A 16,325-nucleotide genomic window follows, 5' to 3' on the forward strand; every position below is an offset into this window, starting at 1 on the left:
GTCCCAGCTTCGCTGGGCTGGACACGTGGCGCGCATGCCAGACCATCGGCTGCCCAAAAGGCTCTTCTATGGCGAGCTGCAACAAGGGAAGAGATCACACGGAGGTCAGAAGAAGCGCTTCAGAGATACTCTGAAAGTCTCTCTGAAAGCGTTTGATATCAACCCGGACTCCTGGGAGGAATCTGCAGTGGACCGTGACAAATGGCGTGCTGCTGTGCACAAAGGCGCGAAGTTGTGCGAGGCCAACAGGACTGCTGCAGCTGTTCGGAAGAGGCAGGCCAGAAAGTCACGGGCAAACAAGCTCCCTGACAATGGTATGCCTGTCTTTGTCTGCCCCAACTGTCAGCGAACATTTCGTGCGCAGATTGGACTATTCAGCCATCTGCGCATTCACAGATAGATTCATGAGCATCCTCCCCCCCCATCCCACCACCACCCTCCCCCCTTCCCCCAGCTGGATGACAACGATGGTCATCATCGATCTCGATGGACACACACCACCATATGTTTCAGCAATGAATTTTGCATCGTCATCAGAATTCATTATCAGCACAACAATGATACCTCACTGGTTGCAATACTTGCAACACACTATACATGTTTCACAATGAAATAAAAAACAAACAAACATTTCATGCTCCCTTCAGAGCCAACACATCGGACAAGGGGAGAGAGTGGATAAGTCAGTATAAAACCATTTTAGATGTAAATTTCATCAAGTATTCTACCTAAATTTGGAAATACTCATTCCATGCCATTTATATCTTACATTCCTTACATATTTCTGTTTTGAGCATACTTTCAAAACTAAGAAACCTGATATATGTCAGAACGTTCCATTTTAGAAAGCCAATTTTGTTTATATGAAGCTAAAAGTGTGTCTTTAAATTCTGACGCTGCCTGACACTTGTGCACAAAAACAAGCTTATGATTCTTTAGGGAAAGAACCAGAAACAGTTAACTGCAAAGATGGTCTGCCCCCATGGAGTCACACTGTCACTTTGCATGTCAACGGAAAGCTTACAAAATAACTATAATGTAAAATTTTATTTAATTCAAGGATGCCTCAAAACTGACAAAATGTAATTTTCCCCCTAAATATGCACCTCCACTGACGAAAAAGGTATGAGAAAAATGGGTCAGAATCAGCTGATCTCCTCACTGAGCAATGCGTAGAGAGCAGGCTGCCAGTATCTACATCAAGTTTAAAGACCCTCAGGTTGAGTCTGCTGGAAGAAAAATACTCCAAGCTGTTTCCAACAGAAATACTCACCACACAAAAGAAAGAAGAACTAGAACACAGAAAGATCATGCCACCATGAGCGAAGATGTCATAGTCATCAGTGGTGTTGTCAGGATGGACCACGCTGAACTTCAAATGTTGGTTCTTCAGTTCCAGGGTTCCCTGCACAAGTGGGTCAACAACTCATTCTTCGGGTGATTCACACAAACACCCATGTTCACACACACTCATCCATACTCATTTCCTCTCCCCACCCACCAACTTCTACAATGGAGAGTTGATGTGCAACTGAATGTAAATAATGCTCTTCATCTGAAGTCTGAACAAATAAGTAAAAAAAAAAAAAAGAAAAAAAAAGAAGTTTCATTCATGTTTAAAAAAAGGGAAAGTTCAACCACAAAACAAATGAACAAACCCTTGGATTATGTGATGATCAAATAATAATACACAAGCTTGTACACCCACACAATCACACAAAAATTAGGAAGTGAAGTTTTTGGAATGCCAGCAAGAACAGAACTGCAGTAATCAATCCTGGACAAAACAAAAGCACATATTACTGTTTTGGTTGCTTCCATATAGACAGGTAATTGTGAACAGAACTAAATCTTCACAACTCAATAAAAGCTGACATTCAATTGTTAGAAATGTGTTGCTGAAATGACAGACTATGGTCAAGACTGATGCTGCGGATCTGCACTGACTGGGAGACAGGAATGACAGTGTTGTTTACCAGAAGAGAATGAAGGATAGACAGGTGGTTCATAATTTCTTGGGTTAAGTAAACAACAGTCTTTTCGTCATTTAGCTGTAGTTTGTTGAAGGTAATCCACGATTTCAAGTCTGTTATACATTCTTACATGTGTGCCATCAGTTGATCAGTTTCAGTAATTGAAAGTGACTGATAGAATTGAGTGTCAGCAGTAAAGCTCTCATGCGAAAGGCAGTGATGGTTTATTACATCAGACATTGGGGTAGCATACAAAACAAACAGAAAAGGGCCAAGGAATGATTCCTGTGGATAGATTGAATTCCATTTGAGTATTTGCCATTCACACAGACAGTCTGAGTTCGATAAGTTGGACTGAAACCTGGAAAGAGCAAGATGATGGATACCAAAGGAATGTTGAGTCTTTTAATGAGAAGTGTATGATCAACTGCATCAAATGCGGCAGTAAGATCTAAGAGAGCAAGAAATGAAACGTCTTCATCAAAACCACAAAGAATGTTGTTTACAATCTTCAGCAATGCTGTTTTGGTACTATGACCTAGTCAGTAAGCAGACTGATTGTGGTTGAAAAGATCATTCTAAGAGTTTAAGAATCCGGGAAAGGATGACTTTTCGTATAATTCTGGAAAGGAAGGACAAATTTGAGACAAGTCTGTAATTTTTCAGATTGTTCTGGTCTGAAATGAAATGAAATTATGGTGCTTAGAGCCTCGCCGACCACTAAGGCCATCTCAAGGCTATCGCCGCGTCAATAACTACTACAAGGATAAAAAAAACAACAACCAATTAAAACGAGTCACCACTTCAAACTTTCACTCCAAAGTTAAAAAGAAAACTTCCATAGTTTAAAACCTTCAAATCTGGTTAAAAAGGTTCACTTCTTTTAAGAAGTCCATCAGCGCCCACGGAGGGACATCATGAAACAAAGTCTTCAAAGAAACCGCCGTGTAATGTCTGCGTCTAACGTCATGCAGATCCCAACAGTCAAGGAGCACGTGTTTCACGGTGAGAGGCTCGTCACAGGGAATGCATCGAGGGGCCTCCTCCCCCTTCAACAAGTAAGAATGAGTAAAAAAAGTGTGCCCCGTACGCAGTCTGCACAGCACAGACTCCTCCTTTCTGTTCTTCACCCCCGAAGGGAGGGTCTCTTTTAGGTCTGGACGGATCTGGAAGAGCTTGTTGTCCGTCTGGGTGTTCCACTCCTCTTGCCAAAGATCCTTAATGTAAGTGTTGACCTTCCGCTTCATGTCTGTATAGGGTACCAAGGATCTGGACAATTCTTTCTTTACAGCGTTCCTGGCCAGCAGGTCCGCCCTTTCGTTACCACGAATGCCAACATGTCCGGGAACCCAGGCCAACACAACCTCGTATCCTTTCTTCATTGCGAGAGTAAAAGTTTCATAAAATTCCAGCAGTTTGGGATGAGTGATATTCCTGCAGGCAATCGCCTCCAGGGCTGACAAGGAGTCGGAAAAGATCATGAATCTCTTCTGTTTCGAAGAGAGAACCATTTTTAACCCCAGAACCAGTGCGGTCAGTTCCGCAGTGTACACCGAGCTGTCAGACAGGATGTGTTCCGTTGAGGGCCGGTCAGGAAAGGCGGGACAGAATGCAGATGCGGCGACTCCGTCCTCTGACTTGGAACCGTCAGTGAAGATGCTTTGAAAAGTGGGGAATTTGTGGCACAGTTCCGAAAAGTAGGTTCTGTAGGCCAGAGAACTGGTGGTGTCCTTACGGTATGAGGCCAGATCGAATCGGACCTCAGGTGTTGTAAAGGTCCACGGGGGGCTGTCAGGGAACTTAGAGAAATCCGAGATGCCACCGACATCCAGATCGGCATTTTCTAAGTGCGGCTGAATGCGGAGTCCGAGAGGAGGTATGCAGTTTGGGTTGTCTGTAAATTTCTTATCGAAAGGGTTGTTGAATACAGCGTCGTAAGCAGGGTTTGTAGGTTCAGAGAACAATTTCAAATAATAGTTCAGGGTCAGCTTCAGTCTGCGGTTGGAAAGAGGCGGTTCCCCCGCCTCTGCGTACAGGCTGTGCACAGGGGTGGTGCGGAAAGCACCTAAGCTGAGACGGAGCCCTTGGTGGTGTACAGGGTCCAACAGTTTCAGATAGGACGGTCTGGCCGAGCCGTATACCACACTTCCATAATCCAGTTTGGACCGGACCAGGGCTCTGTAGAGGTGCAAGAGAGTTCTCTTATCAGCACCCCAGTTCATGTGTGCCACAACTCGGATGATGTTAAGGGCTTTTAGGCAAGATATTTTCAGCTGTTTAATGTGGCTGAGGAAGTTCAGCTTCTGATCGAAGACGACCCCTAAAAATCTGGCTTCCTTGACCGCCGGGATGGTGGATGTTCCCAGACGGATTTCAGGGTCCGGATAGAACTGGCGAAAATTATGAAAATGGATGCATTCAGTTTTGGAGGACGAAAATGTGAAGCCATTCTCCTCTGCCCAACACTGGATTTTGTTGACGCAGAGCTGAAGCCGTCGCTGGATGCTGGCGTACGTGCTGCCGGTTGCATATAAGGCAAAATCATCCACGAACAGCGAGCTGTCCGATCCTTTCTGAACGGATTGAACGATGTCATTAATTTTGATGCTGAAAAGAGCCGGCGACAGGATGCTCCCTTGCGGGACACCCAGCTCCTGCTTGTGAATGTCGGACAGGGTGGTGCCGAGTCTCACCTGGAATTGTCTGTCTTGTAAAAAATTGTGGATGAACTGAGGCAGGTGTCCTCGGAAGCCGAGCTTGTGCAAGTCGGAAAGAATACCAAATTTCCACGTGGTATCGTAAGCTTTCTCCAAGTCAAAAAATATGGCCACCACATGTTGTTTGTTCACAAAAGCATTTCTTACAGTGGTTTCCAGACGAACCAGATGGTCAACGGTAGAGCGATGCTTGCGGAAACCGCACTGTTCTTTCGCCAGAAGGCCGTCGGTCTCTAGTTTCCACATCAGTCTACCGTTGACCATCTTCTCCATCAGTTTGCAGATGCAGCTGGTCAGTGCAATTGGGCGGTAGTTGGAGGGGTTCGAGGGGTCTTTTCCCGGTTTTGGCAGTGGGATTATGAGGGCTTTCCGCCAGGAGGGTGGAAAGAAGCCTGTGACCCAGATGTGGTTATAAACTTTAAGCAGGGTGTCCAGACAGGTTTGGGGAAGGTGCTTTAGGAGTTTATAATGGACCTCGTCCATTCCTGGACAGGAATCCGTACAGGTCTGAAGGGCAGATTTAAGTTCGTTCATTGTGAAAGGAAGGTTGTAATTCTCTGTGTTGTCGGAAAAGAAGTTACATGGTGTTTTTTCTGACAGGTTTTTGGTTTTAAGAAAGCGAACAGATTTGTTAGCAGATCTCGAGTTCTGTTGTATTGTGGAGGCAAGCAAATTGGCAACTGCTTTCTTCTCTGTGACCAGAGCGTCTGAAAGTTTAAGATGATGAAAGGTCGGGCATACGTTTTTGCCCTTAATTCTTTTTAAAACCCTCCACACTTTCTTCTTGGGTGTGTTGGAGGTTAAGGAAGAGCAGAAATCTCTCCATGACTTCCTCTGGCTCTTTTTAAAAACATACCTGGCTTTCGCCCTCAGCTGTTGATGAGTTCGAACGCTATCGGTCTCCGGTCTCCAAAAGACGCATCACTGCGCTCTCTTCCGAGACTTGCGGGCCTCCCGACATTCCGCGTTGAACCAGGGCGTTCTAGGGACCTGAGGCTTGGAGGTAGACAATGGGACTGCTGCTTTGGCACAATCTAAAACGATCCGAGTCAGAGCGTCAGCAGGGTCCTTGCTTTTCAATACTGTTTCTTCCTGCAGCTCCGCTCTTATCTTCGTGGTAAAAAAAACTCCAGTCTGCTTTGTCGTAGTACAGGCGGTCAGGCAGAGAGTCACCTTCTCCATCTGTGGGGCGGAGGACGACAGGAAAGTGGTCACTCCCGTGCAGATCGTCGTGCACTTTCCACTCGTAGTCCAGGACCAACGATGGATCGCAGACCGACAGATCTAAACACGAGAGCTTTCCAGAGGACAGATGCAGGTAAGTGGGAGACTTGTTGTTAAGACAGCACAAGTCCATGTCAGAAAGGTTTTCTAAGAGAAGACCTCGGGCTGATGTCATCTCACTTCCCCAGAGCGGGGAGTGTCCATTGAAGTCGCCCAACAGTAAAAACGGACGTGGGAGCTGGTCAACCAGGTTCATGAGGTCCTGCCTCAGAACACGGATGGAGGGAGGAAGGTAGAGAGAGCAGACAGTGATGGTTTTCTCAAGCGTGACTCTGACTGCCACCGCCTGTAAAGGGGTGCTTAAAAGAACGGTACTGTATAAAAGGGACTTGCGAATAAAAAGAGCGACACCTCCCGTCAATCCCTCTTGCTTCGGTTGAGCGGGATTAAAAACGGAGTTAAAACCAGAGAGAGATAAAACCTTGCCATCTCTTTGCAGAGTCTCCTGCAACGCCAGCACTGAAGGTTTCAAAGCACGACAAAGCAGCTGGAGTTCCTGAAAATTGGCGTGGAACCCCCGGATGTTCCAGTGGATCACTGCCATTAAAAAAGGTTAAAAAAATAAAGCAGCAGCCTATTCCATCGCTACCCCCTGCTCCTCTGCTTGCGGTGGCTCAAGGTCCGCCAGGATAGAGTATTTATTTTTCGAAATAAATTTTTCGGATTCCGACCGAGTCGGAATATCCACCACCTCGGCCCCTCCCGATCCCGCCGAGGCCGCAACCCTCCCCTCCTTGAGTTTTGGAGGTACGGGGGGTTTCCGGCCACTTCCGCCAGCCCGAGGGCCAGGCAGATGAGAGGCGGGGCGAGAGGTGCCAGGGGGTGGGGTGGGGCGGGAGGCGGACAACGTGCCTCCGCCCGAGGCTTTTCTCTCCTGCCCAGCAGCCCCTGAGGACTGCCGCACAGGATGGGAAGGGGTGGACACGGCGTCTCCACCCAAGGCCAACGGTTCTAACAAGGCGGTTAAGTCGTCCGTCTGCGTTCCTGTGGATGTCGTCTGGACCGCGACGTCCACCATCCTGGGTCTGACGGCAGAGGCATACGACGCCTTAGGCGACGCGGCCTCCACCTGTTTCCTTGCCTCAAAGAAGGAAATTTTCTTTTCTGTCTTGACTTTCTGGATTTGTTTTTCTTTTTTCCAGGCGGGGCAGTCTTTCGATGAGGACGGGTGGCCACCTCCGCAGTTCGCACACCGGGCTGGATTGACGCAATCGCCCTGGTGCACCGCCTTCGAACAGGTGCCACACGCCTCTTCCTCCTTACATCGGTCTCTCATGTGTCCGAATTTCTGGCACTTAAAGCATCTCAGAGGGGACGGCACGTACAGGCTTACATTAACTAGCAGGTATCCGACCCGAATGTCCTTGGGGACATCCGGGCAGCAGAAGGTGAGGAAGAAAGTGTTGGTCGGGACTCTGTCCGACCCCTTCCTCACCGTCACCCTGTACACGTCGGTCACTCCCTGAGAGGACAGCTCGCTCTTGATCTCGGCCTCAGACACACCTTTCAACTCCGGGCATCTGATGACTCCCTTTGAGCAGTTGAGACCTTTGTGAGGGGAAACCTTCACCGCCCTATCCACGAAAGTGGTCGCCTTGAGGAGGAGCTGTGTCTGCCTTCTGGACTCTGTCTGCACTAAAAACGCTCCGCTCCTCAGTCTCTTGATGGACTTTAGCGGTCCTGCCAGACACTGAAAGCCCTTCTGGACAGCGAAGGGGCTGAGAGCCGACAAGGGCTTGTCGTCATCAGCGCCCTCCATCACAAGCCACGATGGCCAAAAACCAGAGGTCTCAGCGACCTCCGAGTCTGAGTCTGAGTCGTCCGTTCCTTCTCCTCTTCTTTTGCCAGAGTTAGGGGGGTGTAGGTTTTTGGAAGTCATGTTGAAAAAAATGTGAATTCATCCCTCCCTTACCCACCCACCATGGGGTCCAACTTAGGGGCCAGGGTCAAGGGAACACCAGCTTGACCCCTTCCAGGTTTCGGGAGGGATATACGACCAACAGTCCAGCTCCAACGTGTTCCCCCCCGATTATGCCCAGCTCCCGGGGACAGAGAACCGAGCACTACGGGGGTTACCTTCGTCAGCCACTAAACTGCCAGTCTTGACCCAGCCCCACGAAGGGGTAGCCGATTGACACACACGAGCCAATGTGTGCCGCCTGTCTTAGGAGAGGTCCGAGCCAAAGGGATGTGTTGAGAGCAGCGTGCTCTCTCAATCCCCAGGATCTCATTCCCCTCCATCACAGGTTGCGCCGCACGGCAAACACGGCGGGCCTAAAGAAGGCTGCAGAGAAAAAAAGAATGTGGAAAAGAAGGCTTGATGGGAAGCTGAGGACAGAAAAGAGGCAATAAAAGAAGAATAGAGAACAGCGAAAGGGACAGTGGGTCACGTTTAGTTTGGGCCTCACTCACGACCTGTTCGGCATGGGAAGCCCTATCAGGGGCATCAGTACAAAACCACCACTTATTCAGCCCTGACAGCTACGATGGCTATGTAGGCTGTCAATTAAGACCTGGGATCAGAGCACCAAACCCCAAGAAGCACTGATGCCCCCACCGACATAGCTCGCTCGATCACTGGCCACTAAGCCTCCCGACCACGACAAGGTAGTGACCCTCCCGGGAGTGGGTCAAGAGAACACCAGCCTGACCCCCTCCAGGTTTCGGGAGGAGATTGTTCTGGTCTAAGGAAAGTTTATTCATGAGTGGACACACAATATCATGTGACAATGTTTAAAAATAGATGGAAAGCAACTAGACAGAAATGGATCATTAACAACATGAGTGGTGTATGGAAGCAGGACATCAAGACAATCACGGAAAAATAGCTGAGGGGATGGGGTCGATTTCACAGGACTTTTGCACTGCATTTCAGCAAATTTTCTTTACAGTTTATTGATCAACAGGTTCGAACCAGAGGAGACAGTTTATTCATCAACTGGTTCAAACCAGAGGAGACAAGGACCACTGTACACAAGATCAACTACTGGTGAAACGAAGGGAAAAACAGTCAAGATTATGACATAATCGTTATCTTATCAATGAAAAAAAGTCTGCAAATTTCTGTGGCAGTTCCTGGCTCATATAGACTGTTGAAAGGCATGTTCTTGCTCTGCCAAGGTCTATGATGTTAAACAATAAATTGCTTGCTGCTTGCTGGTTGCATACACCGAGTAAAATGTACTCTTGGCACGATCAACAATGTTAGTGGTATGGTTTCTGGCAGCCTACAAGATCTGCCAGTGGACTGTTAGGCCAGAGGCACACCACACCCTATCAGCATGCCTCCCTTCCTGCTTGGCCTCATGATGCTTGGTTCTCACAGGCTTGTACCATGGAGAAGGGGACCAGTTAGAGACAAGGCAACAAGGTTTGCTATAAAAAGTTTAGAATGGAAAAGACACTCAAGATATTTGTTTTAATATTCTTTTCAACAACTCTTTTTATATATTTTGGATGTTAAAAAAAGAAAGACAAGAGAGGCAAGGCCTTCAAGACTCACTTGTGATGTGTACTTAATCAAACAAGGGAATCATGGGGGGAGGGGGCGCGGGGGGGCAGACATAGAAAGAAGAAGCGGCTATCCTGTCAAGAAGCCTGGTTAAACGTCACTAATCTTTGACGTTTTTTTTCCAGGACCTAATTCTAAATTATGTCACATTGTGTACGACCTGCTATTTCCTGAAAAATACTACTTGGGCAATTGTAAATTGTGAAAGGTCTTCACACTGAGTGTGAAATGCAAACGCCTTCCAATGTACCAAGTAATAATTTCAAAATGTAATGTTCCAGATGAGAAAGATCAATATAAAAACAAATTAACGCCCACACTTCAAAACATGATTAATCTCCCCTTCAATTAGCTGCACCAGAGAGATTTATTCATCAATGTAACTTCCAGACTAAACAATAGAAGTTCCTATTTGCACAAAAAATGATGTAAGAGACTGCCGTTGATCAGTGTTTCAGAAAATCAAAGTGTCAGGTTTTGTAAATAGGGGGCAGGGGGGGGGGGGGGGGGGGAAGTAACAGTAAATTTATTATGGAAACACTTTGGCTTCTTTTAAAAAAAATATATTTTGGTACCCATCCTACAGGTTCATTGTCACTGAAAACAGTATGAGTGGAAAGAAGGTAATTTTTCCTATTTTTGTGCCCAATTTGGTGTTAAATGACAAAGTATTTCCAGGGAAAATGACAATGTTAAAGTTTACCACAGACACACACAAACAACCGAAACCGGGTTATAACATTCTTACTTTGTTTACATAATGAGTCAAAAAAGCAGCAGCTACTTTCCAGCCATCAATTAAAATCCAAATTTAAGAACAATATAATGTCAGAAAAACTGTCAAAAAAAAAAAAAAAAAAGATAAAAAGAAAAAAGAAAAAAAAAAAAAAGATAAAAAGAAAAGAAGTCAGTACTGTGACAATCAGGTGGCAAAGAACACAGAAAGGACAGGCATGGATGGGGAATGACTGCCAGACACTGACATTACCTGTATGAGAGAAATATGATGACAGTACCTGTATGAGAAATGTAATGACAGTACCTGTATGAAAGAGAGATGTATATGACTGACAGTACCTGTATGACAGAGGTGTAATGACAGACAGTACCTGTATGACAGAGACATGCAATGACAGACAGTACCTGTATGACAGAGATGTAATGACTGACAGTACCTGTATGACACAGAGATGTACATGACAGACACTACTCTTGTGACAGAGATATATTGACAGACAGTACCTGTATGACAGAGATGTAATGACTGACAGTACCTGTATGAGATGTACAGACTGACAGACAGTACCTGTATGACAAAGAGATGTAATGGCAGACAGCACCTGTATGACCCAGAGGTAATGACTGACAGTACCTGTATGAGAGAGAGAGGTGATCACTGACAGAGGGTGTGACAGAGAGATGAAATGACAGACAGTACCTGTATGAGAGAGATGTACATGACAGATAGAACCTGTATGACAGAGAGATGTAATGACTGACAGGACCTATATGAGAGATGTACATGACAGACGGTACCTGTATGAGATATGTACATGACAGACAATACCTGTGCGAGAGAGTTGTACATGACAGACAGAACCTGTATGAGAGAGATGTACATGACAGACAGTATCTGTATGATAGAGAGATGTACATGACAGACAGTACCTGTATGATAGAGAGATGTACATAACAGACAGTACCTGTATGAGAGAGATGTACATGACAGACAGTACCTGTATGACAGAGTAATGTACACGGCATACAGTACCTGTATGAGAGATGTACATGACAGTACCTGTATGATAGAGTGATGTACATAACTGACAGTACCTGTATGAGAGAGATGTACTTGACAGATTACCTGCGTGACAGACATATGTAATGACAGAACATGTATGACAGAGAGATGTAATGACAGACAGTACCTGTCTGACAGAGAGATGTACATGACAGACAGTACCTGTATGACAGAGAGATGTACATGACAGACAGTACCTGTCTGACAGAGAGATGTACATGACAGACAGTACCTGTATGAGAGAGATGTACATGACAGACTACCTGTGTGACAGACATATTTAATGACAGTACATGTATGACAGACAGATGTAATGACAGACAGTACCTGTATGACTGTATAACAGAGATGTACATGACTGACAGTACCTGTATGACAGAGAGATGTACATGACAGACAGTACCTGTATGACAGAGAGATGTAATGACTGACAGTACCTGTATGACACAGGGATGTAATGACTGACAGTACCTATATGACACAGAGATGTACATGACAGACACTACTCGTGTGACTGAGATGTAATGACAGACAGTACCTGCATTACAGAGAGATGTAATGACAGACAGTAACTGTATGACAGAGAGATGTAATGACAGACAGTACCTGTATGACACAGAGATGTAATGACTGACAGTACCTATATGACACAGAGATGTACATGACAGACACTACCCGTGTGACCGAGATGTAATGACAGACAGCACCTGTATGACAGAGAGATGTAATGACAGACAGTAACTGTATGACAGAGAGATGTAATGACAGACAGTACCTGTATGACAGAGAGATGTAATGACAGACAGTAACTGTATGACAGAGAGATGTAATGACAGACAGTACCTGTATGACAGAGATGTAATGACAGACAGTACCTGTATGACAGAGATGTAATGACAGACAGTACCTATATGACAGAGATGTAATGACAGACAGTACCTGTATGACAGAGAGATGTAATGACAGACAGTACCTGTACAGTGTTTCCCATAAAGATAAAAGGTAAGGGTCCCAGGGACCCTCTGTGTACATTTAATTCCAGAATTTTTAAGGGTCCCCATGTCAAATTAAAAATAACCACTTCAACAATTGCACATACACACACATCAGAAAAAAACAAAACAAAACAAACAAGAGAGGCAAGGCCTTCAAGACTCACTTGTGATACACTTAAAAAAAAAAAAATCCAAGCTTTTTATGTATTGAGTATAATTTCAAAATGTAATGTTTAAGATGAGAAAGATCAGTTTAAAGCAAATTAAGTCCCCTAGCATTAATTACAGAGTAATTTACCTTTTTTACTATCTGCACGAATACAAACAGAACAAATTTCATGCCGGCTCGGTCGTCGCCCGGAACACCAAGGACCGCCACAACGCTGAGGCATCAGGACGGAAGTGGAAAATATGCTACTGATGCCACCAAAGATAATACTAAAGGTATCACCAAAAATAAGATCAGTGCTAGGCGCAACAATATAGTCGTCGGCACATGGAATGTCAGGACATTGAATACTCCTGGCAGGCTTGAAGAACTTACCCATACTATGAACAGATACAAATGGAATGTGTTAGGGATATGTGAGATGAGATGGAAAGGCACGGGAGAAACAACAACCCACGAAGGCCACAAGCTTTACTTCAGTGGAAGAGATGACAGACACGAAGAAGGTGTGGGATTCCTTGTGCACAAAAACACAGCTAGCACAGTGATGGGATGCAGACCAGTTTCCAGCAGGCTCATCACCATACGCCTACGGGCTTCACCTTTCAACATCACAATCGTGCAAGTTTACGCGCCAACCACAACACACTCTGATCAAGAAATAGAAGATTTCTACCATCAAGTACAAGAAGTTATTGATGAAACACCAAAGAAAGACATCCTAGTTGTTCAAGGGGACTGGAATGCAAAGATCGGAGAAGATGCACAGGAAGACTGGAAAGGCATATGCGGGCCCTACTGTAACACAGAGACCAATGACCGAGGCTTGAGACTGCTCGAATTTGCAACGCTCAACAACCTCAAAGTGACCAACACATTCCACCCCCACAAAACATCCAGACGGTGGACCTGGCACAGCCCAAACAGATCCCACCACCAGATAGATTACATCCTAGTGAAGCGACGCTTCCACACATCAGTCAACATCGCCAGGACACGCAGCTTCCCCGGAGCAGACATTAACAGCGACCATGAGCTCGTCATGATGTCCTTCCGCCTACACCTCAAGAAGATGAAGAAGAAACAGGGCCACACCAGAATTAAGTTTGATCTGGAGAAATTAAAAGACCCAGACGTGGCAAAAGTCTTCGAGGCCAAGATTGGAGGAAAATTCGCCCCATTCTTGTTACTTGACGCAGACGGCACAGATGCAGACACTTTCATCGACACATTCAACACTGCAGTGACTGAGACGGCCAATGAAGTTCTAGGCAAGAAGCGGACCACCAAGAAGCCTTGGGTCACACCAGACTTACTCAAGATGTGTGACGAAAGGAGAGACCTCAAGCAATCTAAGTATGGAAGTGATGAGGGAGCGGACAAGTACAGGCAAGCAGACAAGCAGGTCAAGAGGAGCATGCTCAAGGCAAAGGAAGACTGGATTACTGATCAGTGCAACGACATTGAACGGAACCTCAAAGAAAACAACGCCAAGAAGGCCTACCAAATAGTGAAGGACCTCACCAGCAGCAAGCAAGGATGGCCCAGCACCATTCTCGACAAAAACGGGAAGTGTCTGACCGAGTCCAAAGACATCTTGAACAGGTGGACAGAGTACACCGCAGATCTATACTCACACCGTGCAACAGGAGACACAGAGAAGCTCAACACCCCTCCGGCAACAGACACAGACAGCTTCCCCATCCTCAGAGAAGAAGTGGAGGAAGCAGTGAAGTCCCTGAAGAAAGGAAAATCAGCAGGCATTGATAACATCCCAGGAGAACTGGTACAAGCAGGGGGTGAGGCTATGATCGATGCGCTACATGCAATCAGCCAGAAGATCTGGGAGACAGGAGAGTGGCCAACACAATGGACCCAGTCTTTAGTGATCACCATACCCAAGAAAGGCAACCTACAACAGTGCAATAACTACCGCACCATCAGCCTGATATGCCATCCTAGCAAAGTGATGCTCAGGATCATATTGAACAGGTTAAGACCCCAGGCTGAAGCAATTATAGCTGAAGAGCAGGCAGAATTCAGGGCAGGACGCAGCACAACTGAGCAGATTTTCAATCTGAGGATTCTGAGCGAGAGATACCTTCAACACCAACAAGAACTCTACCACGTATTCATAGACTTCAAGAAGGCATTCGACAGAGTGTGGCATGCGGCACTCTGGGCGACCATGAACTACTACAACATCAACGCAAACCTCATCCGCGCCATACAGAACCTCTACGAGAATGCCAGCAGTGCAGTTTACCTCAACGGGGACATTGGAGACTGGTTCCGAACCACAGTTGGAGTGAGACAAGGATGTTTGCTCTCGCCGACACTCTTGAATGTTTTCCTTGAAAGAATTATGACAGATGCACTTGAAGACCACCAAGGAACAGTCAGCATTGGTGGCAGAACAATCACAAACCTGCGTTTTGCTGATGATATAGACGGACTTGCAGGCTCAGAACAAGAACTGGAGAACCTGGTCAGGCAACTAGACAGATCCGCCACAACTTACGGCATGGAAATCAGTGCAAACAAAACAAAACTGATGACAAACAATGACAATGGCATCCAAACTGACATCACTGCCAACGGAGAAAAGCTTGAAACCGTGAAGAATTTCAAATACCTTGGAGCAATAGTTTCAGATGAGAGGTCCAAGCCTGAAGTATTAGCCAGAATTGCAATGACAGCTGCAACACTAGCCAAGTTGAACACCATTTGGAAGGACAAGGCAGTCAAGCTCAGCTCAAAGATAAGACTCATGCGTTCCCTTATCTACTCAGTTCTCCTGTATGCTTGTGAAACATGGACCCTTACAGCAGAATTAGAGAAGAGGATTCAGGCCTCAGAAATGAGATGCTTCAGAAGACTGCTTGGCATCTCTTACAAAGACCACATAACCAATGAGGAAGTCAAAAACAGAATAAGGCAAGCCATTGGTCCCTATGAAGATCTTCTCACCACCATCAAGAGGCGCAAATTAAAATGGTTCGGCCACGTAACAAGAGGAGAGGGGCTTGCCAAGACAGTACTCCAGGGAACAGTCAGAGGAGGAAGGAAGAGAGGAAGACAGAAGAAGAGATGGGAAGACAACATCACAGAATGGACAGGATTGAAGCTGAGCGAGGCGGTCAAATGTGCGAAAGACAGGGATGGATGGAGAGGACTGGTTGACAGGTCATCTGTAGCGCCCCAACGGCAACCGCCATGGGGCAGCTGATGAGCTGAGCTGATACTATCTGCACCAAAATGTTTGCAAAATAAATAGAACTTCCATGCTTAGCAAAAGAAGTTCCTGTCTGAACAAAAAATGATAATAATGACTGCTCTTGTTGTTGTGTCAGAATATCAGATCAAAGCGCCAAGTTCAGAGAATACAAAAAATATAACAGTAAATGCAGTTTGCATATAATTAGGCTTCATTTTTTAAATTTTTTTGTGCCCATCCCAGAGGTGCAATATTGTTTTAAACAAGATGACTGGAAAGAACTGAATTTTTCCTATTTTGATGCCTAATTTGGTGTCAACTGACAAAGTATTTGCAGAGAAAATGTCAATGTTAAAGTTTACCACGGACACACAGACACACACACAGACAACCGAACACCGGGTTAAAACGCAGACTCACTTTGTTTACACAAGTGAGTCAAAAAACCACCAACACTGCTCAGGACAAAAGCCTTGTTAAGTTGAAGACTTTTCTTGCTCTCAGTGAGCCTGTTCTTGGTTTCCACTGTACATGAACTATCATTTTATCTAATTGTGAACAGCCACACCGTTAGTCTTTCTGTTGTCCAAATAGAATGATAAACTTCACTGTCACTTGCTTTCACTCAGACAGTCTCTCTCAGTCTCTGCTGGATTTT

At 45.7% G+C, this 16,325-nt stretch overlaps 1 protein-coding gene across 1 annotated transcript in view; it reads right to left on the reverse strand.

Annotated features, from left to right (window-relative positions):
- Positions 1 to 16,325, reverse strand: part of LOC143299898 (transmembrane protein adipocyte-associated 1 homolog) — a 119,270-nt gene that overhangs the window by 64,630 nt on the left and 38,315 nt on the right. Inside the window, exon 7 of the mRNA XM_076613401.1 lies at positions 1,274 to 1,405. Coding sequence (XP_076469516.1) covers positions 1,274 to 1,405 — 132 coding nt within the window. The remainder of the gene's footprint in view (positions 1 to 1,273; positions 1,406 to 16,325) is intronic.

The sequence above is a fragment of the Babylonia areolata genome, chromosome 25 (genome assembly GCF_041734735.1).
Source record: "Babylonia areolata isolate BAREFJ2019XMU chromosome 25, ASM4173473v1, whole genome shotgun sequence".
Lineage (NCBI taxonomy): Eukaryota > Metazoa > Mollusca > Gastropoda > Neogastropoda > Buccinidae > Babylonia > Babylonia areolata.